We start from the raw sequence: 18,729 nt of genomic DNA, 5'->3' as shown, positions 1-18,729 counted from the left end.
TAATGAAGAATGGATCTCCACACAGACTGATAAAAAGTTGGAAAAAAAAGTTTTTGTTCCAGTAGCACATAAAAGATTCAATGAAAAGCTATGTATGAAGCCAGTGACCGGATTCTTCTCATAAAGAAGTAATCCTAACTATTGTCTTTACTAGATCTATAAGCAGTCGGTTTTCTTGTATAAATGCCCATTGGTTGATTTTTCTCCACTGAGTCTTGACTTGGGTTCAGTGCTTGAGGAATTTATGAGTTTAAACAGATTCATTGAGAAGATTGTAAGCAAACCACAGTTCATTATTAAAACAGTCTTGGCTGTCACAAACGCTGCAGATGCAAAGGTGTTTTAACTACGTGTCTTGGTTAGGAATAGCAGCTCAGTGTGTGCTGAGTTATGTACTCTGTATACCGTTAATAGCCTGTCCCACATTGAACCTTCCCTTTAGGGAGTGACGATGAATATAGTGACGATGACGACATGAGTTGGAAAGTGAGACGCGCGGCTGCTAAGTGCCTGGACGCTGTAGTCAGCACACGGCACGAGATGCTCCCGGAGTTCTACAAGACTGTCTCTCCTGCGCTGATATCCAGATTTAAAGAGCGGGAAGAAAATGTAAAGGCAGATGTTTTTCATGCATACCTGTCTCTTTTGAAACAAACTCGTCCAGTGCAAAGTTGGCTGTGTGACCCTGACGCAATGGAGCAGGGAGACACGCCCCTAACAATGCTGCAGAGTCAGGTCAGTGTGTGCTCATGCGCCGAAAGCTAATGGGTTTCATATTATTTGGAAACCATTGGCTGTTGTAAACCATTGCTTATGAACTATAGGATGGTATTAAAGTAGATGGATGGTGGGTAGAAGGAAGGAAGACAGATGTAGACTGATAGATGGTAATAGTACATGGAGGATAAATAGACAGATATAGAAGCACTGACTGAGCATAGAGAAGTTGCTTAGTAGAGCCATGAGGAAGACTGAGGATTCTTTGCTGTCTATTTCTCAGATCCGTTTTCTTTGTGAGAGTTCTCTGTGTTGGGGAAAGAGTGTTGAATCTTCTACTTTGTTACTGCGTGATTAGTTTTTTTAGGGTTCCTGTTAATAGCCTTGTATCTATGACTTGTTAGTAAAGACTATACCTTAGTTTTGCTAAACATAAGAACATGTAGATCAGATATCTGAATTTTACCCCTGCTGTTTGTACCTTTGAGGTATGGTGTCATTTATTGCAATAGCAAACTAAAAAAGGAAGAAAAAAATACCCTGTTTGCTGTTTGTTTGTTTTCCCACAATTTGCTCTCTACTCTTTTTGTATTTGTAAATTATTTTGCTTAAATTTTTGTAATCAGTGGAGACTTGTGCTTGTTAGGAAGTTTTTCTGTACTTTCTTGAAGTTGTCACGCAAATGTCTATTCAGCAACTGACTATATATAGTGTGTGCAAGATTGAAACTTGGTTCCCATGTACTTGTGCCTGTCTGAGTAGTATGGAGAGCTGAGTTGGAAATGTGACCAAAGGTCAGTTCCTGTGCTCAGTTCCTGTGAGTCGTTACAGGTATGTGGAGGAAGTCCCTTTGGATCAGCACACTAACGACGGTATTATGATTGCAGGTTCCCAACATTGTTAAAGCCCTGCACAAGCAGATGAAAGAGAAGAGTGTGAAGACCCGACAGTGTTGCTTTAACATGTTAACTGAACTGGTAAATGTGCTGCCGGGAGCACTAACCCAGCACATTCCTGTACTGGTACCAGGTGCGTCTTTGGGTACTTACTAAGCACTGTTTGTTTGTGGCACTTACATAAGCTTGAATAAATGTTTCCCTTACAAGTTTGTGATAATTTGTACCTTATTTTGACCATTTTGAACACATGAAGTTAGATCCTCGTAAGAAAAGGGATTTAATATTTTCTATAGTTTTTTATGCTTCTCCCTCGTTAGAAATAAAATACAGATAGAAAATTTAAGTCTTTGGAGGGTGGGTTTTAATTCTTTGTGAAAAGTGCATAGAAATGATTAGATGTTTTATTGGCTTTTCAGGAATCATTTTCTCACTGAATGATAAGTCCAGCTCGTCAAACCTGAAGATTGATGCGTTGTCGTGTCTGTATGTCATCCTCTGTAACCACTCTCCTCAAGTTTTCCATCCTCATGTTCAGGCTCTGGTCCCTCCGGTGGTGGCCTGTGTTGGAGACCCGTTTTACAAGATCACTTCAGAAGCCCTTCTTGTCACTCAGCAGCTTGTCAAAGTGATCCGTCCTCTAGACCAGCCTTCTTCGTTCGATGCAACGCCTTACATCAAAGATCTCTTCACCTGCACAATTAAGCGCTTAAAAGCAGCTGACATTGATCAAGAAGTCAAGGAAAGGGCTATTTCCTGTATGGGACAGATTATTTGCAATCTTGGAGACAATTTGGGTCCTGATTTATCAAATACCCTTCAGATTTTCTTGGAGAGACTCAAGAATGAGATTACCCGGCTAACGACCGTCAAAGCGCTGACCCTGATTGCTGGGTCACCTTTGAAGATAGATCTGAGGCCTGTGCTGGGAGAGGGAGTCCCCATCCTTGCTTCATTCCTCAGGAAAAATCAGAGAGCTTTGAAACTGGGGACCCTCTCTGCCCTGGATATTCTCATTAAGAACTATAGTGACAGCCTGACGGCCGCCATGATTGACGCAGTTCTGGATGAGCTTCCCCCCCTCATCAGCGAGAGCGATATGCACGTGTCGCAGATGGCTATCAGCTTCCTCACCACCCTGGCCAAGGTCTACCCCTCCTCCCTGTCCAAGATAAGCGGATCTATTCTCAATGAACTGATTGGACTTGTGAGATCGCCTCTACTGCAGGGAGGGGCGCTCAGTGCCATGCTAGACTTTTTCCAAGCTCTGGTTGTCACTGGAACAAACAATCTAGGGTACATGGACTTGCTGCGCATGCTAACGGGTCCAGTTTATTCTCAGAGCACAGCTCTCACTCATAAGCAGTCTTATTATTCCATTGCCAAATGTGTAGCTGCCCTTACTCGAGCTTGCCCTAAAGAGGGACCCGCTGTAGTAGGTCAGTTTATTCAAGATGTCAAGAACTCAAGGTCTACAGATTCCATTCGTCTCTTAGCACTCCTTTCTCTTGGAGAAGTTGGACACCATATTGACTTAAGTGGGCAGTTGGAATTAAAATCTGTAATATTAGAGGCTTTCTCATCGCCTAGTGAAGAAGTCAAATCAGCTGCGTCCTATGCATTAGGCAGCATTAGTGTAGGCAACCTTCCCGAGTACCTGCCGTTTGTACTGCAAGAAATAACCAGTCAGCCCAAAAGGCAGTATCTTCTGCTTCACTCTTTGAAGGAGATCATTAGCTCTGCATCGGTGGCAGGCCTTAAGCCATATGTTGAGAACATCTGGGCCTTGCTGCTAAAGCACTGTGAGTGTGCGGAGGAAGGCACCAGGAATGTCGTGGCTGAATGTCTAGGGAAGCTCACTCTTATTGACCCAGAAACTCTCCTCCCACGTCTTAAAGGGTATTTGATATCAGGTGAGTAACAAGAATTGGTCATCTCTAAGTTTATTGATAGTTAGTTGCCTTGAAAGATGCCTGCCTTTTACAAACCTGTTTAAAGCCATGTGTGTGATGAGAAAGCACTTACATGCGTTATAATATGGAGTGATATTTGGAGGTACTTTGTTCCTCAGAGCAATGAAGTCTAATTGGGTAATGTCTAAATAAGTGTGATCTAGTTCTTTATGCTAGCTGCATTTTAATGTTGCTGTTTTTTATTTAAAATATAGAAAAGACAACTCTTGAATTTAATATGAAGATCTTGGATATACTTATATTAAAATTGCAGAAATTATTGAGTTTAAATGCAAAAAAATACTTTTGATTCGTCAGTGTTTAGCCAATTAGAATAAATAGGTAGTAATTCATAATAAAAGAGTTAAAATAGGGCTGGTGAGATGGCTCAGTGGGTAAGAGCACCCGACTGCTCTTCCGAAGGTCTAGAGTTCAAATCCCAGCAACCACATGGTGGCTCACAACCATCCATAACGAGATTTGGCTCCCTCTTCTGGAGTGTCTGAAGACAGCTACAGTGTACTTACATATAATAAATAAATAAATAAATCTTAAAAAAAAAAAAAAGTTAAAATCGTGTATTTAACTTTTGTGAGGGCTAGGTCCTCTGTTTCCTGAGAGTTAGGAGACAGCAGGTTGGGACAATGATAGTTTTACACTGTTGAGGACGTTGGTGGTTCTGTGACACAGCATTAAAATGTCTTTCATGGTCACTGGGGAGTGCATAGCAATGGCCTTGCAATTGCAATATGTTTTGATTAGGGTCATCATATGCCAGGAGCTCGGTGGTTACAGCTGTGAAGTTCACGATTTCTGATCATCCTCAGCCTATTGATCCACTGTTGAAGAACTGCATAGGTGAGTGGCAACGACACTTAGGCCTGTGCCTTTGGAAAAGTATAAAGCTTTGTTAAGGTTCTCAGCATTGCTTACCCTAGTGTCAGTGCTAATCCAAACCCTCCAGGTGGAAGATGCGTTTTCTTTTTCTTTTTTTTTTTTTTCTTTTTTTTTTTTTTGGTTTTTTTTTGAGACAGGGTTTCTCTGTGTAGCCCTGGCTGTCCTGGAACTCACTCTGTAGACCAGGCTGGCCTCAAACTCAGAAATCCGCCTGCCTCTGCCTCCCGAGTGCTGAGATTAAAGGCGTGCTCCACCATGCCAGGCAGAAGTTGTGTTTTCTTAAGGACAGTGTTGGTACAAGGGAGGAGACTATAGGAATATAGCTAAGTAGATCCATGCCTTCTTCGGTGTGCAGGAAAGGGGGCCAGAGATAGTGAACAATTTGAACTGCATAAAAGTTCAGAGCTAGGCCGCAGAGATACAGATGAGTGGTCGTACTAGGACCTAGAAATAGTTTCTGTGGCAGATGTCTAGTCCCTCCTTACTGTCTGCATAGATATACTTACACGTTTGTATTATGAGAGTCAGGACGGGGAAAGACCTGCAGAAGTTGTCGGGGTTTCGGCGTTCAGTTTACTACCATGCAGTCCTTGGAGCCTGTTCCTCATCTAATCCTGTTTGTCAGCTTCCTGAGGCTCCCTCCTTTCCCTGAGATTCTGAAGAGGGTTGGTGATGAGATGGGATCCTCTAACAAGGACTAGTTAGTGCCCTGCGGCCTCTGTGCTCCTCACAAAGCGCATGCTCTTCCTCTGCTGAGTGGTCGCGGTGTCTTCAGACACTGATTGGGAAACGCAGGGACTGGAATAAAGTGCCTGTCCCGGGCTTTACTGTTAACAGGGGAAACGATCTGACTCTGCGGCCTTAAGGAATTTTACCTTCTCATTTCTTCCTGCTCATTTGCAAAATAGCAGACTTAACATTCTGGTTTTACAGTAGCTGGATACTGTATTTGTCATTTGTCCTGTTGGGTTGTAGTCTCCTCGTTACACTCCCATTTTCTTACTAATTCCCATGTTCCTCAGTGAAGACACAGATAATGTTAGGATATGATTCTCCATCCTTTGAATTGATTGCTGCTCTTAGAGAACTATATGGAATTTTGAGGTGTTAGGTTTGTCGGCTACTGACTCCATCACTTCTGGGCAACTCATGTATTTATTAACTATTATAAAAATAGTGAACTCAGCCTTAGGTCCTGCTCTCTATCCTCTGCATTATTGGTGCCCAGAGTGACTATCAATGAAAAATGTGCACACATTCAACACCGGTAGCGGTAGTTTATTTCTATGCTGTTGAAATATATTTTTTGGGCCTCATTTAATCTTGTCTGATTTTTCAGTGACCTCCATTTTCATTTTCCTTGAAGAAATAATTGCAATACCCACAATAACTAAGACAGTTTAGAGAAGAACACTTTGTGAATTGTGTTTTAAACTTGGCATGACTGGGTTGTTTCTCTTACAATTTTTCAGGTGATTTTCTAAAAACTTTGGAAGACCCAGATTTGAACGTAAGAAGAGTAGCCTTGGTCACATTCAATTCTGCAGCCCACAACAAGCCATCACTGATACGGGACCTTCTGGATTCTGTTCTTCCACATCTTTACAATGAGACAAAAGTTAGGAAGGAACTTATAAGAGAGGTGAGTGTGCTAGATTGCATCACTCCCCCGCACTTACCTTTTCCTTGCCACACACTTGCATGTCCCTTCTTGTTTTAACAGGTAGAAATGGGTCCATTTAAACACACGGTTGATGACGGTCTAGACATTAGAAAGGCAGCTTTTGAATGTATGTATACACTTCTAGACAGCTGTCTTGATAGACTGGATATCTTTGAATTTCTAAATCATGTTGAAGATGGTTTGAAGGACCATTATGATATTAAGGTAAGATGTTTGTGAATGTCGGTAAAATGATTTAGTAGACTTTGATGAAACAACTGTTATGCTTGTAATTTACTTAGCTGTATAAGAAAATTTAATTCATCTTACAAAATGTATGTGCAGAAGCAGACAAAGGCAGTTGCATTGGTTAATACACAAGAGAAAGCCAAAACCTCTTTTTACTACCTAAGGAGGGGATGTAGATCCCAAATGTTTAAGAAATTCATTTGAGGCCCCCTTAATGAATAGTGCGTACCCATATTCTTTGCCTCGGAATCACACACATCCTTCAGGCTAGTCACCAGTTTTCTTACTTTCCCTTCGATGTCATGAAATCTCTTGGGCTGTTTTTCAGCCTAGGCTGAGTATTATTAACCTTTGTTTACCTGCTCAATACAAGACAAGCCCTGTTAAGCAGGGATTGTGTTAGAGGCCAACCTGGAGCCCTCTCCTTTCAGATACACTACAGTCTGCAGAGGCCTTAGAACAGATTCATGTTGCTTCTTAGGTTTAGAGCTATGTCTTGTTTTCCTATTTATCCTATTTAGTTATTTTTGAGCAAATAGGTCAGTAAATGAGAGACTAGAGAACAAGAAAGTGAGCGCTATCCCTTCATGATTCGCTGTAATGGGGTCTCTGGCCGAGCAGAGGGACTCGAATTCCAGCGTTTATGGTGCACTCCTACATATTTATAGTCCAAGGAGAAAGAACTTTTAAAACATTTTTGGGGGTTTTGTACAAAATTGAGTAATGATAATCATATGCCTTCCCAAACTCTGCTGAGAAGGAAATTTATAAAAGTTTTCCTTCCAGTTCGGCACGTTTCTAATGCGTTGAGTCCTTTAGCTTTTTCAGAAATCCCAAGTTTACTGTCTTCTCCCTGCAGATGAAATAACATTCTCTGACGGATGGGGCCAAAGACTGGGAATTTTAAATGCTTCCCACCGGGCGTTGTAATATGCAGTGAGCCTTACTAGTTTTGTAGGGTAGGCTGGGCTTTCCCTGGCCCTCACTTGAGGGTTGGAATGAGTCGGATTCTGAGTGGCAGATTAAATTGAGCTAGCACTCTAATTGGCATAGTAACCACTTTTTCTATCTAAGAGAAGTGTTCCAGAATGTGGGGTTTTGTCATTAGGGGGAAAAAATGTGTTTTTTTATTCCAATAGATGCTAACATTTTTAATGTTGGTGCGACTGTCTACCCTCTGTCCAAGTGCGGTACTACAAAGGCTGGACCGACTTGTGGAGCCACTGCGCGCTACGTGTACGACTAAGGTAAGTGCTGCTGGGCATCATTAGGCTACACTTGGCGCAGGCGTTAGAGGGCGTGGCAATGCACTCAGATAAGATGCTAAAATACTTATGACTGAGTCCAGGGAAGGGAGTGTTGAGGCACTATCTTGTTCTTTAGATAGGCTGAGGCTTATGCCACCATGTCTACCAACTGGAATTTTGGCTTTGTTTTTGTTTCATTAAGTTAACTTACATTTAGACAAGAAAAAAAGCCAAGCAGTGGTGGTGCACATTTTCATCCCAGGCCCTGGAGGCAGAGCTAAGTGGGTCTCTGAGTTCTAAGTCCTCCTGCTCTACAGAGTGAGTTCCAGGACAGAGAAACCTGTCTCAAAAAAACAAGCCAAAGAAAAACTGACCAATAACCAGTGGTTGCTGGGATTTGAACTCAGGACCTCTGGAAGAGCAGTCATTGCTCTTAACTGCCAAGCCGTCTCCCCAGTCCTTCTCAGACTTTTCAAATTAATTTTGTTAGTACCTTCCCTTTTTGGTGCTTTAAGAAACATTGGTGTTTCTTCAAAAGTCTGGCAGAATTCAGAAGTGTGTCTTAAAGTTGTGGGTTTTCTTTGTTGGGAAATTCTTACTGCTTCAATCCCATCCTGTTTTAGTTTGCTTCTATTGCTGTGATAAAAGAGCATGACCAAAACGAAGCGTTGGCGAAAGGGTTTTTATTTCATATTACTGCTTATAGACCACCATGGAGGGAATTAGGACAGGAGCTCTCAAGACTGATGGAAAGGCATGGAAGAATGCTGCTTTTCCTGGCTTCCTTCCCTGCCTTGCTCACTTTGCTTAGATAGATACTTAGTACACCTGCCCAGGGACAGCACTGCCCACAGTGGGTGGGGCCTTCCACGCCAGTCATCAGTTAAGAAAGTGCACCACAGGCTGACGTGCAGTTACTCAGTTGAGCTCCTCTGTTTGAACAGGACTCTAGCTAAAACTCACCACCATGTACATCTTGGTTCAGTTTTACAGGTCAAATATATGTTTAGAAATGAATTTAGTCCTTAGAATTGTCTCTTGATCTGTGGCTGCAGGCACTGTCCTTTTTTTTTGTGGGGATAAACCTGTAGGGTAATTACAGCAGTAGAGGAACCCCAGCAGGGGATGTCTGCATCTGGTGGAGAGCAAACATTAAGCCTGCAATGGTTTGCTTGGGACCACGACATGGGTCGTTGCTAGGATCCTAGAAAAGTGAGGGTGTTTACGGAATTTAGTCCTGGAAGGCATCCTTTAAGTTTGCTTTGGATGGCTGAGGAAGAAAATACCATGTTAATTGTGTATCTGGGATAGGCAGTAGCAGATTGTCTGTAAAAGGAAACTGGATGTTAATTAAGGATTGAATAATGGTAGTCAGCATAGTTGATTTGACCTGTGGAAGTAGATTAGATGACTTTTGAAAGGAAATCTTAAACAAGTTGAAAGATTTTTTTTTTTTTTGGACATATATCTCGAATGCTAGGGGGAAAATAGCATTTAAATAAAGAAACAAGACAATTTTGTGTTGAAAAGCACAATTTAGGTGTTCCTGTAGGGGAGCAAGCAAGCAAAGCCTCCGGTGCAGCGTTGGCAGGCTTTGGTGGATGGGGAGGGGCTGCTATGTCACGAGGCTGCGGTGCTCTTAGCAAACAGGTTCCTTTTTTCACGTTTGTATTTTCTTGGAAAGCAGGAGATGAAAGTCCAATCTTGAAGAAAAGCTCAAAAGAATATAATAAGCATAGAGGGTTGAGTGAAAGGCTTTCTAGCCAAAGCGGTGGTAGCCTGCTGGCCAGTGTGAGAACTCGAATCTTGCCTTTTGACCTGCAGGGACCTCAGGAAACCATGTGTTGGCTGTCAGACAGAGGAAGCAGAGAGCCCAGAGCAAGCATTGCTGTCTGTGGAAGCAGAGAGAGTTTAGGGCAGGCCTTGCCATCTGAGGAGCAGCTCTATGGGGGCAGTCACTGTGGGACTGGGCGAGCAAAGTACTGACTGCAGTTTTGGAGGAGGCGAGGCAGTCACTTGGAAGCAGAGCGGACAACAAGGCGCGGGGCCCAGAATACCAGGAGCTTGGGACATTGTTTACGTGACTAATAGTCACAGGATTATGGAGTTGAGGACTTGTGATGTCAGGCACCTGTGTCTGGGAACGTAGCTCACTGTTCTGACCCTTGAGTTTTCTACTGGGTCTCCGGAGTAAGCCTTGCTTGCCCAGAACACAGACTGACTGCCTTTCACAATCCCACACGGCTCATCCTCAGAAACAGTTACAGCATGGACTACCTACCATGACCTAGGACACGCCCTGCATCTAGGCAGTGGAGATGCATGGAACCATGTTTATTGCAACACTGTTCACGGTAGTCAACTATCAAGTCAACCTAGGCGTTCATGTGAGATGAATGGATTTATAAAAAGGGTGATACGTAATATATGTGTGTGTGTGTATGCATATATATATATATATATATATATATATATATATATATATGCATACACACGGGATGAAATTTAACTATTAAAAACGTGAAATTATTTTTAGGAAAATGAGTAGACCTGGAATAATTGTGATAAGCAAAGTAGGTCAGACTCAGATAAACTTGTTTTCCTCCCTCGTGTGAACTCAGGCAAAACAAATAAAAATCTACAGGATAAAAACAGAAAACATGAAAGTAAAAAGTAGACTGAAGTCTGTAGTAATTTAAGTACCTGGATTCTTGGTAGGGCCAACTTGATTCAACTAAGTAGGCCTGGATTTTCTGTCTTTTTATATATAGTAAGACTTGTGTGAAATAGTCCCTTACTAGGAGACAACTGGTGTCTTGAAGTTTGCTATACCTGCACTTGAAGTGTAGTGTGCTTTCTGGGCCTGGGAGGGATTTTCTCTTGGTGCGCTTTGTTCTGTTACAGCATGTGACCTGGGTTGTCTTTGTATTGCAGGTCAAGGCAAACTCTGTAAAGCAGGAGTTTGAAAAGCAAGACGAGCTAAAGCGGTCTGCCATGAGGGCAGTGGCGGCTTTGTTAACCATTCCAGAGGCAGAGAAGAGCCCTCTGATGAGTGAATTCCAGTCACAGATCAGCTCCAACCCGGAGCTGGCAGCCATCTTTGAAAGTATCCAGAAAGATTCTTCGTCCACTAATTTGGAATCAATGGACACGAGTTAGATGTGTGCGCCCCGTGAGGACCATTACATGTGACCGCACAATGCACTGAACCGACAAGTTGACCACAGACACGGGAGAGAAGTGTCAGAGCTTCAGGACGTTCCACTTTTACTTTCCTTCCCGGGAAGTTTGTTCGGCTTTCTTCCTTCCATTGTTGTTTTTGTAGCTTTTACTTCAGAAGTCTGTATTTCCGTAAGCCAGAGGTTGTAAAGCCACTGATGTTTTTAGTGGTTAGGGCAACATTTGAAATGGGAACTAAAGCTTGGATTTATGAAATGTGGAAATAGGGTCCAGTATCTGTTTGCCCTGTAATGTGTAGGATTAAAATGTTAAAACTTTATGACCATGGATTTCTTGGTTTTGTAAATTCTCTCATTTAAAATCAATTCTGCAACACGAAGACCATGTTTCTTTCCTTGTACAACCTCTTCTTTCAGCGTCATAAAATGATCTTTACCTGGCAGGTAGATTATCCATTTAAGATATGTTATATTTCAGAGAGATTGGCATCTTAGCCAAGATACTGAAGCATCACCTAAGTATACGGCTTAACAATATCCCTGTGCACACTGACTTTTGCATGAACAGGTTTACAAATATGTCTTGTCTGTAACAGCATGTACAGATTCTTCACAATACACATTAAAATAAGCAGTAGTGCAATTTTTCAGATACTTTTGCACACCAAATATTATCTGGTGAAAGAGGAGTTAATGTTGAATGTGGTTTTCTAACTGCCAGTGTGAATTTATGGATGTTTCCAGCAAATCACATCACAGCAATTTGCAACTTCTTACAATTATAAATTTCCTTACACATTTATGGTTTTCCTCTGTTCCACAGTTTGCGTGCGTGTTCTCAAAGCCAGACTGTTTTATTCTTGTTGAGTATCTGCATTTGTTATACTGGAGGACAAAAACCTCACCTGTGCATTCAAGTTTTTGTTTTTAAGAAATTTCTCAAGTTGCTCATCACCCCTTTTGTTAGCTAAAGCTTTCTTAGAATTGAGTCACACCCCCACCTCCCCCAGCCCATTGGCGAGCTAACTTGCCTATCGTCTTTGGTAAGTGTTGAGTATTTGCTGGGCCAGCAAAGCTTTTGCAATTGTTTCCCTTGTAGTTGAAATTGTATCCAACATTCTGTGAGCTCCTTGCACACTAGCCTCCTTCATCTTTGAGGTGTTCCTGCCAACAGGAAGATCTAGGTATTCTGAAAATAAGAGCACTCTTCATTCTGCGCACACGACGTAGTTTACATGTATTGGAGGGAGGCAGTTGTTAAATTGAGTGGTTGGTTTCAAGAACTCCGCTTGAAACCTGCACCGTTGGACTGCCGTAAGGTCGAATGCACAATTACTTGTTCCGGCCAGAGCAGACTGTGGCTGTTGGCTTTGAATGTACAGTGATGCCAACCAAGGACATTGATTGGTACTGGTGAGGCTTTTGATTATACATTGGCTTATTCTATGAAGTTGGTGCCATGGCAAAATATGGCAGGTGATAATTTTATACCATAGTTTGCACAAAACTAATAGGAATTTATTTTAGTATATTATGCACTATGCATTACTATGGTATAGATGTGGATAAAGTTCAGTTTGGGGTTATGTGATGTGGTCTCACGGTGGTTACAGTACAGCTCTGGGACTGAACAGGTTTTGACATTGTGTGTGTTCCATGACTGTCTTAGTTAATTACCTATAGTTAAGCCCCTAAACTTTCATTGGTTACCCCATGGTTACATGTTACATTCTGTTTTTCTGAGTCTTGCAAGTCAACTCATTTTCCTACGTCACTAAATTCTTGTATGAAGAAAATCTGCTTTAATGGTTAAAGTATCACTACCTATACACACAGAGCCGAGGAACTAGACACCTCTATACACAGGCCATCAGAAGAAGGCTCAGGGCTTCAGTGCTGAGCCACACTGATGCTGTGGTGATGTGGTCCACATCTGGACTGGAAGCAGCAGACCCACTACCACACACACTAGGAAGGTCGGGCTTCTGCCTGCCAGTTCTCAAGTCAGTAGTGCGAGGGAGCAAGCTGGTGGCTATTCTTAGGAATATGTTGAGATTACTTTAGAACTATATGGAGTTTTTAAAAAGAAAGCTCAGTATGCATTGCGTTTTGGGTTTAGACTGTCTTATTAAACTTAGGCAGGAAGAAGTCTAACCTAAGAAGTTATTTATAAAGTTAGTAGGATTGAATGCAACTATTTTAATTGTATATTTTATTAGTGATATCTAAAGGCTGCTTAACTGCTAGCAGTTAGAAATCTGAAAAGATTGGAATATGATGGTTTTGTTAAATGTTTGTATATTTACATAATTTAATCATAATTAAACAACCAAATGAGTCCTCCTTAGTCTTTACATTCCTTGGGTAAACAATAACATAGGGAAATAATTCTATGGGATGTTTTGATATTTTTGTATCTAGCTCAGCCTCAGACATGAAGCCATGATTGAAGTTCAAAATGTTGAAGTATAGAAAATCCTCAACTGCTGAAGTTGTTTAATGTCACTTCATTTGTTCCTATGTCTTCAGAGCCCCGTTACTTACATGATAACGTGTATAGGAATGCTTTGTAATTGGAGTAATATTTTCTGCCCACATTAAATTTGACTGCTGCTCTTCAGGAAGCTGAGGCAGGAGATGAGTTCAAGGCCAGCTTGAGCTGCATAACAAGACCCTTTGTCAAAATGGTGTGTCTGTGTGCATGTGTGTGAGTCTAAGTTATCCAAAGTTAACGTTTTTGATATTTGGATGCGAAAGTTAAATGTTCCAACAAGTAAAATTCCAATTGTAGTGTTTACTTGAAGTTTCATCTTAACTCTTAAGCTACTTCTTTAATCTCTGTGGGGTGGGAAATTGACATTTGGTTATAAAATGGACCACAGTGGACCTGTGCCAGCAGCTGTCCAAAGCTCACCAGATAAAGCTGTTTTTTTAGGAGGAACACGAAGTGAAACCATGTATGTGTGTGAGTAGCTTGGTTTCCTAGTAATAGCAATGGGGATTTTGTGAAGACCTGTACCATGTTGTAGGGTTTCAGTAACATGGTTTTGTTCTTTGTATGTTAGAAAGGTGGCTTGGCTTCCCCCCGAAGGATTTGGTTTTCTTAGGGCATTTTAATAACCAGTGATTGTGCTGTTGGGCATCAGTGAGTCAGAGTCAGAAAGATTTCATTTAGTAGGTTAGGGTTCTGTGTTGGAGTCTTCAGGCCTTTAAATTCTAGTAACAAATCTCGGGGTGGTTTGGTAATGTTATTTTGCTCAGGTCTTCAGAAGAGAGAGACAAGGAAAAACCTTACTTGAAACAAAACTCTTTTTCCCTTTACCAATGAGGGACGCGGGAGTGCTGGAATTAGCCTATCTAGCCCCTTGGTAACAGTGGGTGCTCAGTGAGTGACTTGGGAATGCTCACACATATGAAGGAAAAGCTATAGAGCTGTACTCTGCATCATACAGTGGCGGTCCCGTGTCTTACTCGTCTGTGATAAGCTATTACTCTGGAAAGTTACTTTGCTTGTTTCATAGATTTTTTTTTTTTCACATTTAAACAAAACTGCAACTGCTTGCTTAGATGAGGGCAGCTAAATGTGTATGTACCTGTACTAGTGTTAAGACGTGTATCTGCTTGCAATCATTGCCATATGTAAACTAAGCGAGGCTTTCCTAAGAGATGTGGAAATAAACTCCTGGTTCCTTATTCTAGAAATAAAATCCATGTTTTCCTTCAGAATTTATACTGCAGTAAGTAAAAACGTTACTTTAGATAAGGATTTTGGATGTTGATGCTGTTAAAGAGTTTGTAATCGTTTTGAGTGTGAGTGTATTGTAAGATAACATCCTGGCCTCTACCTCCTGGGTCCTATAGTGACACGCCTTCAGAGACCGTGCTCTAAGTCCCCCCCCCACCCCCCCAAATTAGGCAAGCCTGCATTGCCTCAATTGAGATTCACTTTTTTTTGACAAAGAATTTTCTCATTTCTAGCCACTATATCGGGCAGCAGCAGTTAAATAGATAGTTCTCCGAGGACAGTAGACAGATCTCATGGTTCTTAGGTAAGAGTTTTCCTAGTGCATCCGTTTTCCATCTTAATATATAGCTGCTGCTTATAACCAACTAATTGTGCTAATTAATTAGCATGGCCCAGTGAAAAGCTTTTCCATGCAGTGTGGCCTCCAGTGATTTAAATTGATCTTCAGAGCCAACTTCCTCTGGCTATAAAGTGGCTTATTTCATAGAAACGTGATTATGAAGGCCACTAGTAGAATGTGGGCTCTGGAACAGTTTAAAGCAGTCTGCAGCGTGTAAATTCAGGAGCAGTGGCCAAAAGGATCCAATGCACTTGAGTTCTTAATAAAGTCCAAAGAAACATGTTCAAAACACACATTTTAAGTCCATTAACTTGCTTTCCTGAAGTAAAGACTTGTTTCCCAGCAAATGGGGGACTTAATGCCAAATGGTGGCCTTTTTCATGCTCCCAGAGCTTATTGACCACAGCTATTCAGTCAGGTTGACTAGAGCAGGGTTTTGCTATTTTTCTAGAATTGGCTCAGGGTCAGAGACAAAATGGTTTAAGGTGAATCTTGGTCCCCCTGTTGGAATTTTGAAGACTGAGGTTGTTAGCAAAATGGCAGAACTGACACAAGTGTCTTTGAAACAAGATAACTTTGAATGTGATAGATAACTTTGAAACTCAGTATGCTTAGAAGAAATAGCATAAGCAGCTCTGATCACTCAGTTGCCTTTTGCTCATTAATGAGATCAATGAGGTTAATTTGTCAGGATTTTAGCTATAGATTGGTGACTGGCCTTGGTAACTTTGAACACTTTCTTACATAGTTGTTTTCTGCTTTTAAAATCTACATTTAGGGCTTCCAGAGAGCTCCTGAGATAAGCCCCTCCCTCCCAGGATTGCTGGAACCCAAGTTTGGTCTTTGGGATCCACATGGTGGAAAGACACACAATTCTGGCAGGTTGTCTTCTAGAAATCTCCACATGAATACTATCATAGCATATCGTAGTGTTCGTGGCAGCCACACCCCCTAAATATAAATATAATTTAAAAGTAAAATCTACACTTAAACCATGTTTACTGCTTCATTCCAATATGGGATCTCTACAAAATAAAAGCCCAGAAGCTCAGATGAGCACCACTCTGCCATGTGTGCTGCCATGGCTCTCACAGCCTACACTGAGAGTCAAAAGAAAGCCGGAGAGAGCTCTGGGGTGTGGTGCACATATGCACGAACATCTGTCCATACATAAATACAGTCAACACAAAGTGATTGAGCATTAAAGAAATGGCTGTTCTGAAAGGAACTTCTGCTGTTGCTGTTAGAGGCCATCAATTGAAAGGCTCAGCCACATACAGATAGTAGTAAAAGCAGGGTAGTGGGGAAGGCAAAGTGTGGGCTTAGGGCAGAGAGGCTCTAGTCTGAGGATCAGGGCAAGCATAAGAGAGACTGCATGTAACAGGACCTTATCGGCCAAAGCATAAAGGCACAACCATCTGCATGGCAAGTTCCGGAGCCCAGTGTAGCTAACTAGTGAGTCTGGGGTGGTAGACGATGGAGTCCTTAGTCTGACTGCAGGGACACTAGCAAACTAGAAAAAGGCTGCAGAGCGAGTCTGTAGGTGGGGTAGGTTTGCATCTAAAGAGGCAGGAAATTGCTGGAGTACCACAGGGAATGGTTAACTAAACCAAGACAGTTTGGGGTGGGGGCTTGGCGGGGGAGATCTGTTCCCATCCCACTTGGGACCCAGGATAGTCAAAACACACCATTTTGAGACATGTTGGCTACTGCAGTAGAGGCCAATGCGAAGTTAGTCCCATCAGATTCTACACGTAGAATCACACCGCAGCCGACCACGGTTTTGGTGGTAAGCAAATCCTGCGCCATCCAGTAGCTAATTCCGAAGGTTGGGGAGAGCAGCCTGCTGTTGCGCCGTGAGAATGGCTAGATGTGGACACTCTCCTACAGAGTGCCAGGTCTGTGCCATCCAGTAGCTAATTCTGAAGGTTGGGGAGAACAGCTTGCCTGCCATTGCGCCGTGAGAAAGGTTAAAGGTGGACACTCTACTCCAGAGTGTCAGGTTCCTACTACAAACCCTCCATCCCCCTGCTGATAGGCAGCTCCTACTTGGCCACATCTCCCACCTCCCTTTCCCACCACTGTAGCCTAAACCACCTTGCCTTCCAAGGTACCCCTTATCAGTTTCGTTCATTCTTTTAAACCAGTAACACATCGAATACTTCTTCGCCAGTGTGTTTCAAGGGTACCTTTATTTTTTTTTTTAAGTAAACAAAACAATGGTCCCCCTGAGAGGACCAGCACTTTGGATGTTTTCTAACATGCTTAGGGTACATACATCCCACACCCATGAGTGGTTTTAACCTTTACCTTATTTCTTTTGTCCTGATTTTGTAAATATCATAAATTGACAAGTTAGAATGACATATGTATGGCCACAGTAGATGTACATAATGCACATATATACACATGTGTATACTATAGCGGTGGAGAGATAAAGGGAGGGAGATAAGGCAAAGTATGTGATGATGAGGAGGGTGACTTTTAATAGGCACCTGGCCCTCTGTAGTATATACATGTAAGTGATTAAAGCTTGCACATCATTGCCTCTAACACTTCTTTGTGGAAATTCAGTCTTAGCAATTTTGAAGCAACGATTTTTTATTTTATTTATTTATTTTTTTTATTTTGGTTTTTCGAGACAGGGTTTCTCTGTGTAGCCCTGGCTGTCCTGGAACTCACCCTGTAGACCAGGCTGGCCTCGAACTCAGAAATCCACCTGCCTCTGCCTCCCAAGTGCTGGGATTAAAGGCATGCACCAATTATTAACTACAGTCATGTTATGCAGTAGGTCTCAAGCCAACCTCTGCAAGCTATATCGGGCATTCCAGTCTGGGTATGTGAAGTTACTTAAACTCCAAGACCTTCCTGTGGTAATCTGAGTGAGAGTGTCTCCTAGAGGCTTAGTCATTTGAAGACTTGGTCCCCAGTTGCTGCTATCTTGGGAAGTTTAGGAGATTTGGCCTCACTGGAGAAAGTTCTGCCAGTTGGGTAGGGCTTTGAAAATTCAAAACCTCGAGCCACTTCTAGTTTGCTCTCTGCTTCCTGCTGTGGTTGAAGATGTAAGCTTTCAGTTTCCTGCTCCGGCCATCTTGCCTGCCTGCCGCCATGCTTCCGCCTCTTACCAGGCTCGTCCTCAGAACGTTTACCGCCATGTTTTTTCTCGTGTTTATAGAAGTAACTAATGCACTGTTGTATCCGTCAGGTTCTGCCATTGCTTTAGCTCCTCGGAAACTCAGAGGCCTGCAGTCCATCTCCTCTTGGTCCTGCCTGGCGTCTTCCTGGTGTCCTAAATCAGTTATTTGTTCTCTCACTGGGTTACAGATGCTTCCTTTAAGTGTTACCATTTAACCCTTCCCCTCGAAACTCAGCCTCACATCACCAATGAAACTGCAGCCTTTCTTTCCATTACTGTGGGGTTTGAAGGAAGCCTTGACAGTGTGTATAAGGAGCTGTTGAAATCTCGAATGAGTATCAATGACAAAGGACCCTGGTACCTCAGATCCACAGAAACTGGCAAAGCCTCCCCCAGGTCAGAGTCCGGGCATTGCCAAAGCCTTCCTCTCCTGTGTGAGCGCATGTATTACAACTGCTGCTTCCACCTTCCTTCTAACCTGAGACTGCCCCACCCCCAATAGAGATCCCACCAGACTTACTAGTCCTCTCCTGTGCTGTACCTAGCAAAAGTACTGAGTTTCCAGTTATGGGGGTTTGGCACTGGTTCTTGCTGGAGAGCTGGCTTATGGGTCTAAATCTTCATGATCAGTTCTGCTACCCACAGCCAAATCTACCATAAGGAGACGAAAGGAACTGAAAGATGGGCAGAAACCCTGTGATCGAGACA

General features: G+C 42.4%; 1 protein-coding gene across 1 annotated transcript in view; it reads left to right on the top strand.

The window, feature by feature from the left end:
* Nucleotides 1-11,120, top strand: part of Cand1 (cullin associated and neddylation dissociated 1) — a 36,983-nt gene extending 25,863 nt beyond the window's left edge. Inside the window, exons 8-15 of the mRNA XM_021173558.3 lie at nt 443-735; nt 1,605-1,746; nt 2,033-3,526; nt 4,328-4,423; nt 5,935-6,104; nt 6,186-6,350; nt 7,514-7,621; nt 10,556-11,120. Coding sequence (XP_021029217.1) covers nt 443-735; nt 1,605-1,746; nt 2,033-3,526; nt 4,328-4,423; nt 5,935-6,104; nt 6,186-6,350; nt 7,514-7,621; nt 10,556-10,780 — 2,693 coding nt within the window. The 3' untranslated portion in view covers nt 10,781-11,120. The remainder of the gene's footprint in view (nt 1-442; nt 736-1,604; nt 1,747-2,032; nt 3,527-4,327; nt 4,424-5,934; nt 6,105-6,185; nt 6,351-7,513; nt 7,622-10,555) is intronic.
* Nucleotides 11,121-18,729: the final 7,609 nt, after the last annotated feature.

This window comes from Mus caroli, unplaced genomic scaffold, assembly GCF_978045245.1.
Source record: "Mus caroli unplaced genomic scaffold, Mus_caroli_1 scaffold_9, whole genome shotgun sequence".
In the NCBI taxonomy this organism is placed as follows: domain Eukaryota; kingdom Metazoa; phylum Chordata; class Mammalia; order Rodentia; family Muridae; genus Mus; species Mus caroli.
The sequence above is the reverse complement of the archived record's forward strand: the minus strand, read 5'-3'. Positions and strand labels throughout refer to the sequence as shown.